The sequence below is a fragment of the Cherax quadricarinatus genome, chromosome 49, assembly GCF_038502225.1.
Source record: "Cherax quadricarinatus isolate ZL_2023a chromosome 49, ASM3850222v1, whole genome shotgun sequence".
Taxonomy (NCBI): Eukaryota; Metazoa; Arthropoda; class Malacostraca; order Decapoda; family Parastacidae; genus Cherax; species Cherax quadricarinatus.
In genome coordinates, this window is record NC_091340.1 from 10,008,704 (window position 1) to 10,033,728 (window position 25,025).

Consider the following 25,025-nt stretch of genomic DNA (forward strand, 5'->3'; position numbering starts at 1 on the left):
CGAACGAAATCTTATCTTATCTTATCTTAATCCTACCATCATGTAAAACAATTACAGGCTTTCGTTTTACACTCACTTGGCAGGACGGTAGTACCTCCCTGGGTGGTTGCTGTCTACCAACCTACTACCTACTACCTACTACCTATTGGAAGTGATTTGTATAATTACATTACTGTATTATTATTATCAGTGGTAAACCTGAATGGATCATACAAAGGCCTTCTATTAGCTTATCACTGTGCCTTTTAAAATATATTATATTATACAAGATCAAGATGGAAAAATCAATGGTAGGAAATATCTCAGAGGTAAATACATTATCCCTTTGAATGTTTTGGTCGTATATATATGTCTTATGAGGTACCGTGTTTGACGTATGTATACTCATAAATTCTAGCAGCTTCAAATCAAGCAGGAGAAAGCTGGTAGGCCCACATGTTTGAGAATGGGTCTGTGTGGTCAGTGTGCACCATATAAAAAAAATCCTGGAGCACACAGCGCATGATGAGAAAAATAAACTCTGAATGTTTTTTTTTTAATTAAAATGCCCCAACTTTGTGGTCTATTTTCGTATAGTATTTATGGTTATATTCTCGTTTTCTTGGTCTCATTTGATAGAATGAAAAACATATTATAGAAATAGAGGTGATTTTGATTGATTTTACTATAAAAAGAACCTGGAAATGGAGCTCAAAGTAGGGGAAATGTTTGATTTTTGCCGATGTTCAAAAGTAAACAAATGATGTCATTGTCCAATAAATGTCCAACTGGCCATTCTAATATGCAGTCATGAATGGGTTGACATTATACAATTATTACAATATTGCAGTAGTCTGCATAACAATAAATCTTCTATTTTTTGTTTGAATAAAAATTCAAAATAGAAAGCAAGAGTAATATCAAAGGGGCCTGGAGACGTGACTGATGAACAAAGAAAATGTTATTTTAGAGCCAGGAATGTCTGCATTGTTCATTCTGGACCTTATTTTGAAATTGTCATGTTTTTTAATTTTCGTGAAATTGGCCAAATTGCAAATTTCTGACCACGTTATTGGGTAGTTGAAATCGGTAAATGGGCAGTTTCTTGTACTCAATCGATAGAAAAAACAGAGTTCTAAAGAAATAGCTATGAGTTTGTCGACTGGAACAATGGAATTAGCCGAAAATAGGGCTCAAAGTGGGCGAAATCGCCGATTTGTAAATATTGCCGAGGTCGCTAACTTCGCAAGAGCGTTATTCCATCAGTTTTTCATCAAAGTTCGTTTTTTTTGGTGTCATTACAATCGGGAAAAGATTCTCTATCATTTCATAAGAAAAAATAACTTTTTTTTTTTTTTAAATTTTGCGACACCAGGAGACACCTCAGGATTGGGGGTTGCGACAGTCAAGGGGTTAAATAATTACATACAGTTATATCAGTTATTATAAATACTATTATAACTGTAGTTAACTGCATAAGAAATCCTAATTAATAGTTTGTCTAACTCTTAAGTAGTCTTGAAGCATTAGAATTAGTTTCCCCAAAATCCATTACATACTAGTGGCATTCTTTTGTGCCTAACAATGTTTTATTACATGTAAACTAGTACATTATTTCTGTATTGCAAAAGAAATAAAAATTTGAATTTGAATACTGTAACCTTGACTAGTTGAGAAAATTGCTGATATCGGTGGTTAAAAATATACTTTAAAATATTCATAATTCAACAAGTACAGTGGAAGCTTGACTTACGAGTGTTCCAACTTACGAGTTTTTTGAGATACGAGCCATCCCTGGGTCAATTTTTGGCTCTGAGTTACGAGCCAACATTTGCGTTACAAACCAGCTCCCCCCTCCCTCTTCCCCCTCAACTCAAAACCTGGACACCTCGCTTGTTTATCTATGATTTCATGCTTTAATTCTATGGAAATCATTCTCTTTTTCATCTCAGCAATAATAATAATATAATATTATTACAGTCAAGTCACTCAGTAAGTCAATCAAGTCATTCAGTCAGTCAGGTCACTCAGTAAGTCAGTCAAGTCATTCAGTAAGTCAGTCAAGTCACTCAGTAAGTCAGTCATTCAGTCACACCAACTCATGTTAACCTCTTTTTCTGTGTACAAAGTAACACTTCATTATGGTTACAGGTTATCTCTTGTCTAATATCTTTGTTAATTCTAAGACTTAAGTGCTTATACCTCTTTGTGCCACTTTCAGCAACACAGGTATGGCTACTGGGTGTCATGATTGCTTGGCAGATACAAGATACAGTAATTAATATATTATAACACAATTGACAAACACAGCTGCCTAATAGCATAGAAAGACTGGACACACATGAATTAGGAATGCCAGGATGGTGAGGTGGTGTCTGGGAGTGGTAGGGGATGGCTCCCCGGCTGCTACACAACAAGGTGGCCTCTTGAGCAAAAGAGAATTTTTTTTTCCTTCCCACACTGAACCATGTTAAATTAATTATACGACGTGTTACATAAAATTGTGCCGCAATTCTTCAATGGTGGTCTACTGTATTATTATAATAACGATAGAGCTTCAGTTCCCTAAAATAATAATAATAATAATAATAATGATAGAGCTTCAGTTCCCTAAATTAATAACAAGAATAATAATACAATGCTACTAATAATACAGTGGACCCCCGACTTACGATATTAATTCATTCCAGAAGTCTGTTCGGGTACCGTTACCGTATGAATTTGTCCCCACAAGGAATATTGTAAATTAGATTAGTCCGTTTCAGAACCCCAAAAATACACATACAAAAGCACTTACAAAAATACACTTACATAATTGTTCGAGTTGAGAGCTGATCGTGAGGCGGGGCTCCACTGTATAATATGATTATTATTATTATTATTATAATGATAGAGCTTCAGTTCCCTAAATTAATAATAATAATAATTATTAAAATAATGATAGAGCTTCAGTTCCCTAAATTAATAATAATAATGCATAATACATACGTAATAATAATTCAGATTGCTTCTGCTAGTTGGCAGTAAACATGTTTACATCCCTGTGGGGGCAGTTCTCTCGTGCTTGTTTGCATTTTTTTAGTCATTTGGCCAAATTTCTTATTTCTAACCATGGGCCATAGTGATCTACTGTAGTTAGCCTCAAAAATACTCTGTTTTCTCTTACAGTAAGGGCATGGGAAGATACTATAGTCAAATTGAGACAGAAATGGCAGACGCTTTCTGCTGCTGCCACTGCCTCTGCCACCATATTATGGCCTATTATATTCATTCTAGAGTATATATCATGTTTCTGTGCTAATTATATTGATTATTATGTCATATTAGATGAATTGTGATAGATAAATAAGCCGTACAGTTGATAATAGCGTCATATTCAAGTATTTTTTCTCGTCTCCAGAGTGCAGGAATGAATTAATGGTTTTTCAATTAATTTAAATGAGGAAAATTAATTTGATGTACGAGTAAATTGAGTTATGAGCTAGCTCCTGGAACGAATTAAACTCATAAGTCAAGGTTCCACTGTACATTTAAAATTCTGGATATTTTCAGACTTTTATGTGCTTTCAAGTGTACATGTATATATAAAATCAAGAAGGATATATACTCCAAGTGGTTTGCATCTCTTTTTATAGGCAGTACAGTACATTGAGAATTTACTTGAATCCCTATTTTAGAGATTAAAGTGAACTCAATGTTGTATAAAGGTGAATTGCTGGCTTTATAATGCAGGTACAGTCAATAAGCAGTGGCAACACCAAGGGCAGAGCAAAGGGGCCAAATATCCATAAGCTCCCCAAAGCCCCCTAAATAAAAATACAGGAATGCCCCGCATATTCAGCAACCTCTTTTTGATGTTCCATGTTTTCAGTGGTTTTCAACTGAACCAATGTTCATTATGTTTGGTGCTTTTTCTGCTTTTCTGCTGTTTTTGCACAACAGTTGTGTAAGAGCAGGGCAACCAGCACCACATTTTAAGGCAAGTATTGTATGCACTGTGCATTTATCCGTTTTATATGCCTAGCTGTGTTGAGCACTTAATATATGAGAATGTAAACACATTATCAGGTGTTTTTAAATGCATTCAATATTGAAAAAGTGCTCTTTTCCACCCACCAGTGATTTCTGATTATTGCCAGGGGTTCGGAACATAACCATAAAAACAGGGCCTTCCTGTAATGATGATAATGCTGCTTCAAGACAAGTCCCATAGCTCCCTCTAATAACCAGAAAGCCTTCTTTATAAACCTGGATTTGCATTTGTCAATAAACCTTATATGTAATGTAAAATAATAGTGTATGAAATGTTCCTACCCCATATTAGCATCACTCCAGGACTTCAGGTCAGTGATGATGAGGTAGCAGTAACCACCACCAAGGTCCAGCCAGCGAGAATCTGGACAGTGACCTATGATGGGTGGGTCTGGGGTTGGGACTGTCCCTGCCACACAAGGAAAATTCAGAAATTAGTTGAGGAAAGATTACAGACAAAAGGTTATACACACCAAGAAGTGCATTTTTTAAACACTGGCTGTTTCCCACCAAGGCAGGGTGATTTGAAAAAGAAGAAACTTTTTTTTTTACATTTAGTAATTTATACAGGAGAAAAGGTTACTAGTCCCCGGCTCCTAGCATTTTAGTCACCTCTTACAACACATGTGTCTTACAGAGGAAGGATTCTTCTCCACTTCCCTAAGAAGTGCACATTTAAGTTTATTTATGGATCTTTTAAGGTTCCTTGATACTGGTGAGGGGCTCTTGATACAAGATATGGGCCAGTGCTCCACTTCCTTGAAATAAGCCTGAATGCCTTCAGTTCTCCAAGGTGATGGATACTTTCCACCTCTAGGGCTGCAACATCCCCTCCCACCTTTAAGAGTTCTGGCACTGTACTTCCCACCTCTAGAACTGTAACATCCCTGTCCTTCCTACAGAGGGCAGGCACTGTACTTCCTAAATCTATGACTAACACTGCCACCTCTCTTTCAGATTGCAGGCATTATACTTCCAGTTTTCAGGACTGTAACATCCTCACTCATCCTTCAGAGTGGAAGCACTGTACTTCCCATTTTCAGGACTAACATCCTCACCCATCCTTCAGAATGCAGGCTATGCATCTCCCACCTCTAGGACTGTAACATCTCCACTGCTCTTTCACAGTGCAAGCACTATACTATACTTCCCATTATCAGGACTGTAACATCCTCCTTCAGAGTGCAGACACTATACTTCCCACCCTACTTACACTACTGTATACAGTAATCTTACACTTACCATTGTAAAACTTGCAGATGAAAGGCCTCACTTCTTCACAGTTCTCTGCCGACCAGCGACCATTGTGGACATTCACCCGGACACAGTTGTTGTCGCTGGAGGTAGCATTAGGTTGATCTCTGTCCCAGTTAGTGTACATGGTTGGCCACCCATCACACCACTTGTACACCTGTTGGCTCTATCATGAGAATAATAATTTTTATTTCTAAAAAGTACATAATCTAATTTATAGAGGATTAGTTGATATAACTGGCATACTTAGTGAAAATCCCTGATTATGTAGAGCATTTCAGGCAGCCCTAAAATTAACTCACAAGTGCCTCTATGTAGTGCAATTTTTCATACAGTAAAAAAAAGTCCATAAAAAATTTATTAGCATGTACTAGGAAGATTTTTCCACATGTTATTCAATTTTGAATGTACTTTTTTAATTGCATTTACAAAGACAGCACTATATAAGGGAGCTTTATAAGACAGCTGAGTGCAAGGATGACAATACACAACTTGCTGTCAGTTTGATCATAGTGAAGGACAGGGGGCCCTGCTTATACAGCAGGTTAGGATCTGGGCTATGACTGTAAAGCAAAAATTGCTGTAGAGTGAATTATAGCCTTTTTTCACTTTCAAATGCATGTAAAAGCTTGATAACATGTTTACACCATCATATATTAAGTGTGCAATAGTGCTAGGCCTAAAAAATACATATACAGTACACACAGTACTTACCTTAAAATATTTTCACCTTTAGCTTATAGTGAGTGGTGAATACATTTATTGTAGGAAGTCTGAATAAATGAAGAATGGGTATAATTGAAAACTGCTGTATTAGTGAAATGCTGTAAAGTGGGGCCCTCCTGTATTTATTTTGACTCTGGTGACATGTGTGGGTTTAGTGCTAGTTTTTAATATAACAAATTCTGAATTGTAATAATTATAATACTCTTATTATTATTTTGATCCTAACATTTTAAAATTTTAGATAAGTTCATGAACATTATGAATTAAATGTTTTTTTTTTAATTTTGTATAATAGTATTAATATTTCTGTGAGTCATGGGTTTAATTTATTATTTATGAGTTATTATTTATTAATTTATTATTATTTATTATATTTTTTTGCTTGTAATTATTAATATGCATGGCTGCACCCTAACTTTTTTTATTATCAAAAGTGCTGTGTCACCTTAAAGGTTCAAGTGTTTTACAAATTCCATCTTTTTCTTATCTTACATAACTATAACCAATAATAACAAAAAAAGGCACAATACCATGACTGGAATGATACACAAATAACCCCCACATAAAAGAGAGAAGCTTACGACGACGTTTCGGTCCGACTTGGACCATTTACAAAGTGTGACTTTGTAAATGGTCCAAGTCGGACCGAAACATCGTCGTAAGCTTCTCTCTTTTATGTGCGGGTTATTTGTATAACTATAACCATTAAGAGGTAGTAATCCCTCCATTTAATAGACTAACAGTTGAACAGTCAAATAAATCAGACAGGACATACACACTGAGGTGTATTTTTCTCAGTACGTATAAATATGCCGAGAGTACTTCCATCCCTATTGTAGGGATTAAAATATTCTTGCCTGTAGGTGAAATTATGTGAAGCCTCAATGAGTCTAGAGTAATCAATAGGCTTTAACTCCACATCAATAAATTAACAGGGTGAACTAATACTGTACTACCTGTAAATTGTTGAAGCCAAGCCAGGCATCATCAACAGCACTTTCCTGAGTGAGGACCCACATCAAGGCATCCTCTGAGAGGTCATGGACCGAGGCCAAGTGAGCTCCCTCGTTCACACAAGCTGACTCGGCTTCCTGTACGAACATTTACTGCATATCAATATTAGTGTACTGGTAAATACTATACAGTGGACCCCCGCATAACGATTACCTCCGAATGCGACCAATTATGTAAGTGTATTTATGTAAGTGTGTTTGTACGTGTATGTTTGGGGGTCTGAAATGGACTAATCTACTTCACAATATTTCTTATGGGAACAAATTCGGTCAGTACTGGCACCTGAACATACTTCTGGAGTGAAAAAATATCGTTAACCGGGGGTCCACTGTATTAGTATGAAGTATTACATGGCAAGATACTGTTTAACTTGCATAATTGTTTGTGCTAATCTCTATGGGTTCATATTCCTTCATGCTAGTGGCTTTCTTTGTAATCATTTTGTAATATGCAAGAAAATAAACATTTTCATTTTCACTTGAAAAGATGAATGATAATGGCTTTTTCCATTTGCTGACCTAGCTGCTTTATCATGTTCTCTGATTAAGAGGGTTCATTATACTGATACTTCATGAATTTCTCATTTTATGCAGGAGCCACAATTTTTTTTAAAGATTAAACTTTTGACTGTTTTGGCCGTATTTATACGTCTTACGTGCCACTGTTTTGGACATAGTTATACGCGTAAATTCTAGCAGCTTCAAATCAAGCGGGAGAAAGCTGGTAGGCCTACATGAGAGAGAATGGGTCTCAGTGGTGGGTGTGCACCCTGTGAAAAAAGTCTGGGACTCAGTGGTGCATTGTGGGAACGCCATCTTGGTAGTCCATTTTCACCATGCCTCGCGGTATAAAGTACCTCACTCCTCGGCGTATTGGAGGTCTACTGTTCCCAAATGATAGTTCTAACAGTGATGGAAGTGCCAGTGAAAGTGAATTTCATGGCTTTGGAGAGGGTGTGACCGAAAGCAGTGCCCAGAATTACGTAATTAGTGATGAAAACCCCGATGACCCACAATCGTCCACCTCTGGTGCTGGCACATCTCATTCACGTTCACCTGTACCAGGACGAAAAAGGAAACTATTTCCCCATTTACAGGACTCAGATCTGAGCAGCGAAAGTGATAATGATAGTGATTTCCAAGTTATTGACAGCAGCTTGAGTAGCGACAGTGAGGGGGAATATTCGCCAGTGAAACGGCAGTATGTTCGATGCAGCATGCATTCTGGTAGTGTGCTGTATTCCCTTCCAAAGCAAAGGAGTAAATCTGGGAGTACATCCCGTGGTCCTACACCACGACCTGACAGTGAAGATGACGATATTGTTACAATGGGGATGTGTAATGTGTGTGGGGAAGAAGGTGATGGTGGTGGTGATGTTGGCAGTGGCATGAGTCATGTGGCACCAGCAGCGGGCCACGCTACTACCGATGCTGCTGACTCTGCACAACTACAACCAGCCTCACCCAACCCCACACTCCCACAACAACCACAACCTGCACAACCACAACCATGTTTCAATATCCAGAACCCACCAGCAGACTGCATCTGGGATTGGCAGCAAGGTGACGGTTTTATTCCCAATCCCCATGACTTTGATGAAACACAAAGTGGAATACGGCCATCTTGTACACTTAGGAACAATGCCACTGAACTAGAATGCTTTCAGTTATTCTTTGATGAACCCCTGATGGACATTATTGTCAGGGAAACCAACACATACTATGAGTACACCATGGCAAATACAATTCTTTCACCAAGATCACGGCTACACCAGTGGAAGGACACAACTGTGGCAGAGATGTACCTGTTCATTGCCACAATAATGCTTATGCCACATGTGTATAAGCACACTGTCACCACATACTGGTCAACAGAACGCCTGATTTCAACCCCAGGTTTTAGTGACATTATAGGAGTAAATCGTTATTTGATACTGTTACGTATGTTACACTTTTTCAGACAAAACAAGGCCTAACAGAACCGACAGGTTATGTAAGATCAGAAATGTGTTTATGTACCTGAAACAAAAGTGTTGCATGTATTTTTATCCCTTCAGGAAGCTTGTTATTGATAAGTCTTTGATTTTATTCAAAGGAAGACTCTCATTCAGGCAGTACATACCAAGCAAGAGGAAACGCTTTAGTATAAAGTTATTTGTACTGTGTGATTGCAAAAGTGGTCTCGTTTTGGATATCATTGTGTACACTGGTAGTAATACATTGAAAGATACCAGGAAGTTACTGGGTATCTCTGGTGATGTGGTTCAAACAATGATAGAACCATATCTTGGTAAGGGGCATATATTATATACTGATAACTGGTATGCAAGCCCCATACTCAGTGATTTCTTGCGAGTGAACCTGACAGACGTGTGTGGCACAGTGCGTGGCAATCGTAAGCATATGCCTAGGTTTGATGCTGGCACTTGCAGAGGTGAGGTGCAGGCCTTTGTTGCCAATGACATCATGGCATTTCGGTGGCATGACAAACGTGATGTCACATTCTTGACATCAGTTCACTGAAATGAAATGGCACACACACTGGCAGGCACAAAAGAGACACCAATGAGCCCATTCTAAAACCTGCAGCTGTCATGGACTACAATCTCAATATGCACTTAGTGGACAAATGTGACATGCAGATTGGGTTTGTTGATTATGTACGTTAGAGTTATAAGTGCTATATAAAACTTTTTTTCCATCTTCTTGGTATTTCCATGCTAAATGCTTATAACATATACAAGTTGAGGACCAACAACAAACTAAATTATGGTGAATTTTGTGTGTCACTCATCAGACAAATAATTGTCAAGTACCAAGGAGCAACACCTGCAATAGACCAACGCCCACGAAATTACCAACACATGCCATCTCGTTTGAGGCCTGGTGATCACTACCCCATACAACTGCCTCCTACTGCTTTCAAGAAAAGTGCTCAGAAGAGGTGTTTTGTATGTGGACATATCACAAAATGCCCACAAACACGCAGAGACACTCGTTTTATGTGTGAGGAGTGTCAAGTGCCCCTCTGCATATACCAATGTTTCAAAGAGTTCCACAAGCTGCAGCAGTTCTAGGAAAGTGTTCAGTGACTGTACATTATTTTTTTTTTTTTCAACAAGTCGGTTGTCTCCCACCGAGGCAGGGTGACCCAAAAAGAAAGAAAATCCCAAAAAAGAAAATACTTTCATCATCATTCAACACTTTCACCTCACTCACACATAATCACTGTTGTTGCAGAGGTGCTCAGAGCACAACAGTTTAGAAGCATATACCTGGAGAGAGTTCCGGGGGTCAATGCCCCCGCGGCCCGGTCTGTGACCAGGCCTCCTGGTGGATCAGAGCCTGATTAACCAGGCTGCTGCTGCTGGCTGCACGCAAACCCAAAATCTCTCTCTCTCCTCTGCATTCCTCTCTTCTCCAGGTGCATACACGCTTATTATGACCCACTTCTCGCATCCAACCTTTACTTTAATCCACATAATTCTTGAATTTACACATTCATATTCTCTTTTCTCCTTCCATAACTGATCATTCAACATTACTGCTATCCCTTCCTTTGCTCTAACTCTCTCAGATACTCCAGATTTAATCCCATTTATTTCCCCCCACCGAAACTCCCCTACCCCCTTCAGCTTTGTTTCGCTTAGGGCCAGGACATCCAACTTCTTTTCATTCATAACATCAGCAATCATCTGTTTCTTGTCATCCGCACTACATCCACGCACATTTAAGCATCCCAGTTTTATAAAGTTTTTCTTCTTCTCTTTTTTAGTAAATGTCTACAGGAGAAGGGGTTACTAGCCCATTGCTCCCGGCATTTTAGTCGCCTCATACGACACGCATGGCTTACGGAGGAAAGATTCTTTTCCACTTCCCCATGGACAATAGAAGAAATAAAGAGGAACAAGAACTATTTAGAAAAAGGAGAAAAGCCTAGATGTATGTATATATATATGCATGTGCGTGTCTGTGAAGTGTGACCAAAGTGTAAGTAGGAGTAGCAAGATATCCCTGTTATCTAGCGTGTTTATGTATATATATTATGGAACAATAGTAATAAACAATGTTTTGTATTGTTTGTTTGTGTAAACAAATTTTATACACAATCTAATAGTGATTTATTTATTTATTTATTTAGAAATTTTAGCATACAAACAGAGGTACAAAAAATACAGGTAAGAGCAGCATGCCAAAGCCACTTATATGCATAGCATTACAGGCTGGCTTAAAATTAACTTAAGATTAACTAAGCAATGATGAAATCAGTGATAAGACATTATTGTACACAGATAACTATAAAATACAAATGAGTATTACAAAGACAGGTCCTATGGTTGCATGCATTGCTGTTCATTCAGTAGAATGGAGTATTCTGTTAGGTAGTGTATTTAAAAAAATAACAAAGTTAGGTTTAACATTTGTGTGATATAATTGTGAGTAACATTTAGGATATACAATTTATATGGTTCAGTTATTCAGTATTTATTTGGTTTTGAGTGAGTAAGTGAACTTTGAGAAGAGACTTGAATTTATAAACAGGTAGTGTTTCTTTTATATTTACAGGTAATGAATTCCAAATTTTAGGGCCTTTTATGTTCATTGAGTTTTTGCATAGCGTGAGATGGATACGAGGAACATCAAAGAGTGATCTGTGCCTTGTATTATGGTCATGTGTTCTGTTGAGGTTGGCAAGGAGATGTTTGAGGGGAGGGTTGATATCAGAGTTAAGTGTTCTATGTATGTAATAATGTTTGTTCAGTTACTGTGTTGTAAACAATGAGTGTATATTTGAACAATGCACCTTACTTTCGTCTCACAGGCCACATAAGCTACTTAGAAAAGAAAAATATTGGAAAATACAAGAAACCTTTGAATTGGAGTAAATAAAAGAATACTGGATGGGCGGCATTCGCCGATGTTGCCATACAGCGCTCATTTTCTGCCAACTTTGCGCCTCTATATCTCAGTAAGTACTGATGGCAAAAAAATTATTTTAGGCTTAAAACACTCAGTAAAATAATCCTAATATTTTAGTAAGAAAAAATAATTTTTTTTTTTTTAATATTTTGCAACACAGAATGACACCTTACTGCTGATGCCAGGACTCAAAGCTGTGTATATAACCTTCCATTATTATGTTCAGGAGGAAGTGCTAAACTCATAGGGGTCATACAGAGCCTGGGGGAATGGAAAGCAATTAGGTTCAATCCAAGGAAGAGGATGTGCCCAGTTCCTTGGATCAAAAATCCCTTGACAGCATCAAGGAATCATCCTTGGCGGGCATAACCTTCCATACTGCCACTCAACAGCTCTTTGGAAACATTTAGAAATGATATTGAGTTTTGTTCAATGTCTACATTAAATTTTATGAAGACAGAACATTTGATTCAAGAAAACATGTATTTAAATCTTTATTCTTGGCCAACTTGTACCTAATTATATTGTATTGCTGGGGGTACAACTGCCTTGATTTTGCCAAAAGGCCTAATCAAACTTAAGTGGAGAGACAGGTGTGTTAACCTGTATTTCAATAAAAAAAATAGGCTGTTGTAAAAAAGACAATTATAATAATTATATTGTAAAGACAGTATTGTATTTTAAAAGTAAAATAAGTTATACTTATGGGAGAAAAAGTATTAATGTATAAGTTTAGAAACTGTGCATGGTGATGCTCTATTGTTGTGGGTATAAGAGCAGAGAAGAGGCTGGCTCACCCTTTCTGGAAAAGACCCGGGCCAGGACAGTACCATCAAACATCATCATCATCATGGCTCTCCGTCCATTATCATTGTGTTAACCAGGCTGAGAGGAGCTACCCACTCCTGGGCTAAATGTGAGTTGCCCAGGAGGTAAGACTTATAATGTACTAATTTTGATATTGTAACAATAATATCAGGGTGGCTACAGTGTATCAAAACATTAAACACTAGGCTAGGGCCACCAAGGAGAATGAAGTAATAAATGTGTTCAGATGGGGCCATGTGACACTTGTGCCCGTGTGGTGGAATGGCTAAGCTCAGGCTACGTTATGTATTCCTTGTTGTGGATAGGAGGGCTGGGCCTGACTACTTAACACTTTTTTTTTTTTCAACAAACCGGCCGCATCCCACCGAGGCAGGGTGGCCCAAAAAAACAACAAAAGTTTCTCTTTTTAAATTTAGTAATTTATACGGGAGAAGGGGTTACTAGCCCCTTGCTCCTGGCATTTGAGTTGCCTCTTACAATATATGGCTTACAGAGGAAGAATTCTGTTCCAATTCCCCATGGAGATAAAAGGAAATAAACAAGAGTAAAAACTAGAAAGAAAATAGAAGAAAACCCAGAGGGGTGTGTATATATATGCTTGTACATGTATGTGTATGTGTATGTGTATTGTACATGTACATGTATGTTGTGTATCTTTATACGTATATGCTTCTAAACTGTTGTATTCTGAGCACCTCTGCAAAAACAGTGATAATGTGTGAGTGTGGTGAAAGTATTGAATGATGATGAAAGTATTTTCTTTTTGGGGATTTTCTTTCTTTTTTGGGTCACCCTGCCTCGGTGGGAGACGGCCGACTTGTTAAAAAAAAAAAAAAAAATGTATGTGTAGTTTGACCTAAGTGTAAGTAGAAGCAGCAAGACGTACCTGAAATCTTCCATGTTTATGAGACAAAAAAAGACACCAGCAATCCTACCATCATGTAAAACAATTACAGGCTATCATTTTACATTCACTTGGAAGGACGGTAGTACCTCCCTGGGCGGTTGCTATTTACCAACCTACTACCTAGACTTAACACATGTATATAATGTAAATACTTATCCCTTGAATATATTATTTTTTTTGTGGAACAGTGGTTTAAATAACCTACTCTGGAAGGAGGGATAAGTTTTCAGAAGCTGAGATGGGCTATTCATGAATGTAAGTATTTCCCCTAGACTTTATAAGGCATTAATGAGCTACCGTACACCAGGAAATATAGTGAGGACCATAACACTGAAGTAAAAAGGGAAGTAATGAGTACTCACTTGCCAGGATTTGGTTGTGTTCATGGGCTTGTAACATGCATCATTGTAAGCAAGATACTCGTTGAAGGGAGGATGGCAGGTAGGGGGTGGATGATGATCAAATACATTTGGATCTGTTGGAAAGTTCATCCATTTAATCCACATCATTATAGACTCAAGGTAAGTAGTGATAAATGACTTTCAATAAATAAACAGAAGAATGGAGGGAGACTTGAACCAAGGGCCAGGACCATGGTTCAAGTTCCTGTCCATTCTTATGTTAATCCATATCATTATGGTTACTCAAGCACTCATGAATGTCTAGTTTACTGAGTACTATTAATGTATATACAGTATTACTGTATTTCAGTGGGATATGGCTGGTGTGTTAAAAGAAGATTACTGTATTTAAAAAAAAATGTACAGTGGACCCCCGCTTAACGATCACCTCCAAATGCGACCAATTATGTAAGTGTATTTATGTAAGTGCGTTTGTACGTGTATGTTTGGGGGTCTGAAATGGACTAATCTACTTCACAATATTCCTTATGGGAAAAAATTCGGTCAGTACTGGCACCTGAACATACTACTGGAATGAAAAAAGTTCGTTAACCGGGGGTCCACTGTATTTACAATATTCTGAATGTACATTAGAAGTGAAAAACAAAATAAATTTAGATATAGAGAAAATCATTTGCAAAATCTAGAGAGAGGTTCAAGAAAAGTTCCTGAGATAGGATTGTCTGAAGATTATTCATTAACAAGAATGCATAACTTGGTGGAAGATACCAATGTGGTTAAAAAAACAAAATGCATGATATTATGTTGGTCAAGGAAAGGGCTAATCTGGAGAACTGAGAGGATTTGATGAAGAATTATGAAGGAATACTCTCATGCCTCATGAAACAAAGACGCACATGCAATACTTAGGACATATTTATAAAACATTTCATCCACCAGGAACAGCTGAAAATATTATTAATGGGTGAAACGTTTCCCAAATAAAATGTTTTAAGTGTTGCATGCATGTCTTTATTTAACAATATCTTAGTATTGATATACTTAGTACAGCACAGATCTTCCTTGTTTATGCTATACATAAATGTATTCCAGGCTATTTGCAATTATACAAACTCAATCAAGCACTAAACCCTTATGTCTGCATAATAAAAATCTTCAATGGCTTTCTGAGCCATACAGATGGCATACAGCCTCTGTACAGCTTACATTTACTGAACTAGATAGAACTAGGATAAGACATTATAGTGAATTATCATGAAATGAAGGAAGTCTGTAACTGTGTGACTCTCATATAATATGTGCCAGGTCACCAAATGGAAAAAACCCGGGCTGGGACAACACCGGTGAACCACATCACTGCATCTTGTATGATGTTTAAAAGACAGCTTTTGTAAAGGAGGACTTTATTTACATGTTAGAAAGGAAGCAAGCATATGGAGTGTGGCCATGCTAGATGAGGAGTTACACCATCACTTGCATGTAACACTGATACAGTATCTCTACCCTTCAAAGAGAGTGCCCCTTCCACCCTTTTTAGCACACTGGTTATCGTCCACTGAAGCAGGTTTACCCTTCCAAAAAAAAAAAAAGTATATTCACCATCATTCTCTCAATCACTGTCTTGCCAAAAGTATGTTGATGTCACAGTTCAGATGACCCTCTGAAATGCAACATCTCACCACTCTTGTACAGTGTTGGCACTAATTCCCATCTCCAGGACTCAAGCCTGACTAACCAGTTTTCCTGAGTCCTTTCACTCCAAAAGCACGTCAAATCATCAACAATAATTCTTACAACTCACTCCAATCTAACGCAATCACACAAGCAGCTCTAATTAGAGCTAAACCAGAGAAGAAAAAGATTAATGAAACCACCATTCATTAAAAGATTAAAAGAACAAGAGAAATAAGATTTAGTGGAAGGAATGAGGAGACCTACATTAACACTGAGAACAAGAATGAGGGATGATATGGCTAACACAAGTGGTGGTTTAAAGTGGTGACACATATAGTAGAATACAGAAATGCAGTGGGAGAAGTTTCTTCTTTTTCTTCTTCTTTCGACAAACTGGCCGTATCCCACCGAAGCAGGGTGGCCCAAAATGAAAAACAAAAGTTTCCTTTTTTAACTTTAGTAATGTATACAGGAGAAGGGGTTACTAGCTCCTTGCTCCCGGCATTTTAGTTGCTTCTTACGACATGCATGGCTGACGGAGGAAGAATTCTGTTCCACTTCCCCATGGAGTAGGAGTTTAAACGAGATAAATGAACAGTAACACATGTACAGATAAGAAAGACAGTGGGAGGAGTATATATGAGAATGAACAGGAAGGTCAGCAGAATGGTATTCCTTTAACCTATGGCTGACTGGGAACAACCAAACAACTATCTCAAGTGTCACCAGTATGAGAGTTGGCAATGAGAAACCATTATCTTTATTGAATTTATAAAACAGAAACTGTTGTGCTTGTAGAAAGCATGAACGATGCTGGAACTGTAGAAACATTTATGTAAGATAGGAGTGCTTGAAATGCAACAAAAAACCTAAAAGAAGTGCTTGTGCAATACAAATGTGAAAGACATACCTTGATTCATCATGCAGATGTAACTGTACTCTCCAAAGCAAAAGACATCATTCCACTGACCAGTCGCTGGCGAGGCTTGCACACACAGGTTCTGCCCAAGTATCCATGTAAGACAAACCAAAACCAAATCTTCATACTTTGCTATGTTCACTTTACATAAATAATAAAATTATGACAACTTCAAAATCTAATAAAAGGAAAAATTTCATAAATACTTAACATTATTATCAAAGGGCAAATGTGAAATAATCATTTTAAGACAACAAAAGTTTACCATATACAGGGTGCAGCATAAATCACTTTACCAAGAAAAATACAATCACTTTGTGAGGAACAATAAATGTTAAATCAGTGTAGCCCTAAATAAAAATAATTAATCTTGATCAGGGGACTGATGCCACATCCCTAATATTAGAATAGGTTTAGTAGTGCATGTGTTGTTAGCAATAACAAGAAAGCCATCCAGGACCCTTAACAAAAGCTTGTTTATGCCTATAAGACAAACCATACATATAACAGGGAGTGCTTCACTAGCCTATAGTTCAGTAGCTGCACCTTCAGCTCACAGCTGAAGGGCTTGGGTTTAATCCTGGGTAAAGATGGATAGTAGGTAGTAGCAGCTATTCAAGAGATTGTTGTTAAGTACAAGAAGTGGTAGCTTGATAAAAAAAGATGGATAACTTACCCAGTCTGGTCCACCACTGGGCTCTCCTGGAGACCAGTTAGTGTAGGAGAGAGAGGACTGGTCAAGCCACAAGAACTCTCCCATATATTGCATCCCCAACCACACTTCTTCTTGAATGCTACCTAGCAGAGCTGTCAGGTAGGCTGTGGGAGAGACAGTTTACATTTCTTGAGAAACAAAATGAAAGACGTGGTGGTGGCAGTTTGGTAAAGAAAGCTGTTTTATATTATATCAAATTTAGCAAGGTTATGTTAAGAATTTTTTATAAGAGAGCCACAGAATTTGGTAAGCACAAGCCTATCTGATGTTATCTTGACACCAAATGACTTCGAACAGGCGATAAATGACATGCCCATGCACTCTGCCCCAGGGTCAGACTCGTGGAACTCCATGTTCATCAAGAATTGCAAGAAGCCCCTATCACGTGCTTTTAACATCCTATGGAGAGGGAGCATGGACACTGGGGTCGTCCCACAGTTACTAAAAACAACAGACATAGCCTCACTCCACAAAGGGGGCAGTAAAGCAATAGCAAAGAACTACAGACTGAGAGCATTAGTATCCCATATCATAAAAATCTTTGAAAGGGTCCTAAGAAGCAAGATTGCCACCCACCTAGATACCCATCAATTAAACAACCCAGAGCAACATGGGTTTAGAGCAGGTCACTCCTGTCTGTCCCAACTACTGGACCACTACGACAAGGTCCTAGATGCAATAGAAGACAAAAAGAATGCAGATGTAATATACACAGACTTTGCAAAAGCCTTCGACAAGTGTGACCATGGCGTAATAGCGCACAAAATGTGTGATAAAGGAATAACAGGAAAAGTTGGTAGGTGGATCTATAACTTCCTCACAAGTAGAACACAAAGAGTAGTAGTAAACAGAGTCAAGTCTGAGGCGGCTACAGTGAAAAGCTCTGTTCCGCAAGGCACAGTACTCGCTCCCATCTTGTTCTTCATCCTCATATCTGACATAGACAAGGAAGTCAGCCATAGCACCGTGTCTTCCTTTGCAGATGACACCCGAATCTGCATGACAGTGTCTTCCATTGCAGACACTGCAAGGCTCCAGGCGGACATCAACCAAATCTTTCAATGGGCTGCAGAAAACAATATGAAGTTCAACGATGAGAAATTTCAATTACAGTGGTCCCTCGTTGTTCGTAATTAATCCGTTCCTGGAGCCGTTACTATAAACGAAATTTACGATTTACGAATCAATTTTCCCCATAAGAAATAATGTAAATACAATTAATCCGTTCCTGACACCGAGAAGTATTAAAACAAAAAATTTTTTAACATGAAATATACATGTAGTACATAAACAATACAATGGGAAATGATGAATGAAACATTAACAGCATAACACTTACCTTTATTGGAGATTCTTCTTAGTGTATGGGAGACTGGAGGAGGAGAGAGAGTGGATTGTTTATAGTTTGGAAGGGGAATTCCCTTCCAGCAACACCTCAGGTACCATTTGCTTTTCTGGGGTTGCTTCTCTTCTCTGTTTCTTAATGCCACTAGGACCACCTTGAGAGTCACTCTAGTCCTGTCTTGCAAAGTAACTGTAGGGAGAGCTCTGTTTCTGGCATCTCTTTAACACTTCCCTAAAATCGCCCAAGACTTTGTCACTGTACATGTTGCTAACCTGGCTTGCAACAACCTTGTTAGGGTGATGTTTCTCCATAAAGCTTTCCATCTTACCCCACATAGTAAAAATCTCTTTAATTTCTGAAGAAGGCACCTTCTTCCATCTCTCTTCCTCCTCCTCTGCAGCAAGATTCTGAGCTGCGATGTGTTGCTCTTCCTGCTGAAGCTCTTGCAGCTCCTCAGTGGTGAGCTCTTCATTGTGGTCTTCCACCAATTCTTCCACATCCTCCAAACTCTCATCCAACCCCATGGAACTCCCCAGTGCCACAATTGATTTTACAACAGACATAGGCTCATTAGGGTCAGTCCCAAATCCTTCAAAATCCCTCTTGTCGACACAATCTGGCCACAATTTTCTCCAGGCAGAGTTCAAAGTCCTGGTAGTCACTCCCTCCCAAGCCATACCTATAAGGGTTATGCAGTGGAGGATGCTGAAGTGCTCTCTCCAAAATTCCTTTAGGGTCAAGTGAGTGTCTGTGGTCACAGTCAAGCACCTGTGAAACATTGCTTTTGTGTAGAGTTTTTTAAAGTTTGCAATAACCTGCTGGTCCATGGGTTGGAGGAGAGGAGTGGTATTCGAGGGCAAGAACTTTACTGTGATGAACCCAAACTCCTTGAAAATTAGGTTCATCCAAGTTTGGAGGATGAGCAGGTGCATTGTCCATTACTAGCAGGCACTTGAGATCCAATTTCTTTTCCAGGAGATACTCCTTCACACTAGGGCCAAACACTTCATTGAACCACTCGACGAAAATTTCCCTCGTGACCCATGCCTTACTATTAGATTTCCAAAACACACACAATTTACTCTTCATAACATTGTTTTTCCTGAACACTCTGGGATTTTCAGAATGGTACACTAGTAATGGCTTCACTTTGAAATCCCCACTAGCATTAGCACAGAACATTAGCGTCAGCCTGTCTTTCATAGGCTTGTGTCCTGGCATTGCCTTTTCCTCTTGTGTAATGAAGGTCCTCTTTGGCATTTTCTTCCAAAAGAGGCCTGTTTCATCACAATTGAACACTTGTTCAGGTTTCAGTCCTTCAGCCTCTATGTACTCCTGGAATTCATGCACATATTTTTCAGCCGACTTGTGGTCCGAACTGGCAGCCTCACCATGCCTTACCACACTGTGTATGCCAGTACGGTTCTTAAATCTCTCAAACCAGCCTTTGTTGGCCTTAAATTCACTCACTTCACCACTATTTGCAGGCAATTTCTTTACCAAATCTTCATGCAACTGCCTAGCCTTTTCACCAATAAACGAAGTCATAGGAGTATCTCCTGCTAATTGTTTCTCATTTATCCGCACCAATAATAACTTCTCAACCTCTTCCAGTACTGGTGATCTCATTTTTGTCAGCATAGTTACTCCCTTTGCAACAACAGCATCCTTTATTTCATTTTTCTTGGCCACTATGGAACATAAGGTTGTGTAGGGTTTCTTATACATCCTGGACAGTTCGGCCACACTTGTACCACTTTCATATTGTTCAATGATGGTTTTCTTAAATTTAATCGTATTTCTCACCTTCTTTACCACAGGCTTGGCACTAGGAGCTTTCTTTGGAGCCATGGTAGCTTATTTAGTACTTGCAAGCACTAAAATAAATGGAATATTATGAAATATTTCGCTGGAGCACGTGAGGGGACCTTCGCTCACTGGTAAACAATGCCAGACTGGCTGCCGCCCTGGCTCACGCCGTGGGTACGCGTCCCGGACGAACTACGACTCGCGAGTCAACCTATGAAAAGCGAGTCCATGTTTATACGAAAATACCCCTATGATTGGCGAATTTTATGATTGCCGGGAACTACAAAAAGCGGGGGACCACTGTACTCTGATATGGTAAACATGAGGAAATTAAAACTTCATCAGAGTATAAAACAAATTCCAGCCACACAATAGAGCAAAAAACTAACGTCAAAGACCTGGGAGTGATCATGTCAGAGGATCTCACCTTCAAGGACCATAACATTGTATCAATTACATCTGTTAGAAAAATGACAGGATGGATAATGAGAACTTTCAAAACTAGGGATGCTAAGCCCATGATGACACTCTTCAGGTCGCTTGTTCTATCTAGGCTGGAATATTGCTGCACACTAACAGCACCTTTCAAGGCAGGTGAAATTGCCGACCTAGAAAATGTACAGAGAACCTTCACGGCACGCATAACGGAGATTAAACACCTCAATTACTGGGAGTGCTTAAAGTTCCTGAACCTGTACTCCCTGGAATGCAGGCGGGAGAGATACACGATTATATACACCTGGAAAATCCTAGAGGGACTAGTACCAAACTTGCACATGAAAATCACTCTCTCCGAAAGCAAAAGACTCGGCAGACGATGCAACATCCCCCCAGTGAAAAGCAGGGGTGTCACTAGCACGTTAAGAGACAATACAATAAGTGTCAGGGGCCCAGGACTGTTCAACTGCCTCCCAGCATACATAAGGGGGATTACCAATAGACCCCTGGCTGTCTTCAAGCAGGCACTGGACAGGCACCTAAAGTCGGTACCTGACCAGCCGAGCTGTGGCTCGTACGCTGGATTGCGTGCAGCCAGCGGTAACAGCCTGGTTGATCAGGCCCTGTTCCACCAAGAGGCCTGGTCACAGACTGGGCCCCGGAGGCGTTGATCCCCGGAACTCTCTCCAGGTAACTTTACAGTAAGACTGAAAATTGATATATTAAGAGAAATTACCAACAGGTCTTTAACTGCTTCCAGATAGTCCCTCATTAGCTGGGCTGTAATGCTTATGTTGAGCTACAATCTGCAAACACTAATAACCTGATTGATCAAACTAATACCCAGGAAGCTTGATCTGGGACTGAGTCATGGACTAGTGAATCTTTAGCTTATGCAAAGACTCATAGATGTCTCATAACAATAAAAATGCTTTCAAATGAGCTGATGTAGGTAACATCTCTTAGCTTGCCAATAAAGTTAGGAATCTAGGAATCCTTAACCTGTAAATAGCTTGTCAATAAAGCTAGGGATCCTTAACCTTGTCAAACTCTGTGTAAAAAAAAAAGTGCCTTAATAAGTATGAGAACTATATACCAGATGTCACCTACTTACAAATAAACTGACTTTTTTACTTTTCTAAGTAATAAACAAGTCAAATTCTTGGCTTTTTAACTTACAAACAAGTTGAATTCCTTGCTTTTTAACTGACAAGTTGCAAAAGACAAGTTCTCTCTGTATAGAGAGAACCTGTCTTTTCTTCAATACTCGATGCAGCATGCCATATGAATCCTACATACAAATTTTACTTATAGATAACAACTGTTCAAAGAAGAGTAATATTTTTCACATTTATACCTCCACCAAGTGTCTGACCAACCAGGCTGTGTGGGTCAGGTCACAAACAGCTTCACTGAACAAACAGAAAAATCTAACCCCAAGTTGGGGTAGAAAAACTCTTGAAACACATCACAGGTATAACTAAGTACCCTATTTATAACTGTGGATGTTTGTAATACCGATTTGAAGGAAAGAGAGAAGAAAATGCAATATAATGCAATCCTTTATTTATGATATTTCACCGATACATTTTGCCCACTCAGAGGGCAAAATGCATTATGCTACATATGTGTTATTTTTTAATGAATAGGACTCTCAGCAATAGATTCAAGTTGGACAAATTTAGATTTAGTAAAGATATAAGTAAGTAGTGGTTTGCCATTCTAGTGGTACATGAATGGGACAAACTCTCAGGGTCATTGGGGCGAGAACTATGGGTAGCTTTAACCCCTAAACGGTCCAAACGTATATATACATTCTTACGCATAGCACCCAAACTTATATATACGTTTTAATTTTCCTGCCTCCAAATTTGGCACGATTGGCCTGAGATGCCTGGTCAGCATAGAATGGGCCTTAGCACTCGGTGCACGCAGTATTAAGAAAATCTGGGACCACTTAGTACCTTGTGGGAGCACCAATTAAATAGAGCCCCAGCTAGAGCAAACAGTGCGGCAAACACCAAGGATTCACTTGTGTAATGTCATATTACACTCCTCTTGTAAGAGGAAAGTGATGTTAACCCCAAGTTTAGGGTCTGTTGATCTCTGTCTATCTCTGTCTATCTATCTGTATCTGTCTCTATCTGTCTCTGTCTGTGTCTGTCTCTGTCTATCTCTGCCTTTGTCTATCTGTCTCTGTCTATCTCTTTCAATCTGTCTTTGTCTATCTCTGTCTCACAGGTACACACAAATACAAATATACGTAGTATAAATTACCTAGGATAACCCAAAAAATCCAGACAAAGTGCTATACTCTGCTTGAAGATGTGAGTAAAAGTGATGATGCAGTCTTGTGGCTCTCTCTGAGACAGAGAGCTAGACGGATAGACAGACAGACAGGGTGCTTGACAGACAGACAAATAGACAGACAGAAATGTTTGTGTACCAGCAAAAACAAAGCAAGGCAATGCTCATCAAATGTCACCTCTAATCTTTTCTTATCAGCTGCACCCTCCCCCCCCTTGTGTATGCTCATCAAACATTGGCTCTTATCAGTTGTTATCTCATCTTATCATGTCACTGTCAAGGGTGGACTTTGTTTTTCATGCTTCAAGGGAACTTATTATTATCTATTATTATAATTACGTATTCTTCTTCTCCTCCTCCTCCTCTTCCTCCTACTTCTCCCCTCCTCCTCCTCCTCCTCCTCCTCCTCCTTCTCCTTCTCCTTCTCCTCCTCCTCTTCCTCTTCCTCCTTCTCCTCTTCCTCCTTCTCCTCTTCCTCCTTCTCCTCTTCCTCCTTCTCCTCTTCCTCCTTCTCCTCTTCCTCCTTCTCCTCTTCCTCCTTCTCCTCTTCCTCCTCCTCATTATTATTATATACTTCCACATATCCAAAACATTGCCGGGACCTATAAATACTTTGTTTATATTCCAAGACAATAGTAAATGACCAAGGCAGGTGTAAAGTCCACCTGTAAATGTGTTTGTGACAATTTGAGTACAATTTCAGTACCTAATACTAGTGTCAGAACAAAGATTGGTTAAGAAATGACAAGAACTACTATAAATTGTAATTATTTATTATATGGGTGTGAAGCATGGGTGATGAATGTTGCAGCGAGGAGAAGGCTGGAGGCAGTGGAGATGTCATGTCTGAGGGCAATGTGTGGTGTGAATATAATGCAGAGAATTCGTAGTTTGGAAGTTAGGAGGAGGTGCGGGATTACCAAAACTGTTGTCCAGAGGGCTGAGGAAGGGTTGTTGAGGTGGTTCGGACATGTAGAGAGAATGGAGCGAAACAGAGTGACTTCAAGAGTGTATCAGTTTATAGTGGAAGGAAGGCGGGATAGGGGTCGGCCTAGGAAAGGTTGGAGGGAGGGGGTAAAGGAGGTTTTGTGTGCGAGGGGCTTGGACTTCCAGCAGGCATGCGTGAGCGTGTTTGATAGGAGTGAATGGAGACAAATGGTTTTTAATACTTGACGTGCTGTTGGAGTGTGAGCAAAGTAACATTTATGAAGGGGTTCAGGGAAACCGGCAGGCCGGACTTGAGTCCTGGAGATGGGAAGTACAGTGCCTGCACTCTGAAGGAGGGGTGTTAATGTTGCAGTTTAACCCTTTGAGGGTCGACAGGCCCTCTCCGAAACTCGTTCTCAGGGTCGGCCAAATTTAAAAAAAAAAAAAAATTATTTTCTCTTATGAAAAGATAGAGAATCTTTTCCCGATCATAAAGACACCAAAAGTTTGAAATTTGATAGAAAACTTACGGAATTATGCTCTCGCAAAGTTAGCGGTCTCGGCGATGTTTACGCATCGGCGATTTTGCCCACTTTGAGCCCCATTTTCGGCCAATTTCACTGTACTAGTCGACAAAAAACATGAATATTTCGCTAGAACTCAATTTTTTCTATCGAATGGGTGCAAGAAACCACCCATTTATGAAATGCAACTATCCAGTACAGTGGTCAGAATTCAGCAATTTTGCCAATTTCACACAAATTTCAAAAGATGCCAATTTCCGAATAGGGTCCAGAATAAACAAGAAAGACATTCCTGGCACTAAAATGACATTTCCTCTAGTCATTAGTCACGTCTCAAGGCCCCTCT

General features: G+C 39.2%; 1 protein-coding gene across 2 annotated transcripts in view; it reads right to left on the reverse strand.

Annotated features, from left to right (window-relative positions):
- LOC128696998 (macrophage mannose receptor 1) overlaps positions 1–25,025 on the reverse strand; it is a 291,694-nt gene that overhangs the window by 25,437 nt on the left and 241,232 nt on the right. For both annotated transcript variants that reach the window (XM_070095183.1, XM_070095184.1), the window contains 6 exons: positions 17,291–17,433; positions 16,606–16,696; positions 14,022–14,134; positions 6,948–7,082; positions 5,254–5,431; positions 4,294–4,420 (listed from right to left, as the gene is read on the reverse strand). In XM_070095183.1, the coding sequence (XP_069951284.1) occupies positions 4,294–4,420; positions 5,254–5,431; positions 6,948–7,082; positions 14,022–14,134; positions 16,606–16,696; positions 17,291–17,433 (787 nt within the window). The remainder of the gene's footprint in view (positions 1–4,293; positions 4,421–5,253; positions 5,432–6,947; positions 7,083–14,021; positions 14,135–16,605; positions 16,697–17,290; positions 17,434–25,025) is intronic.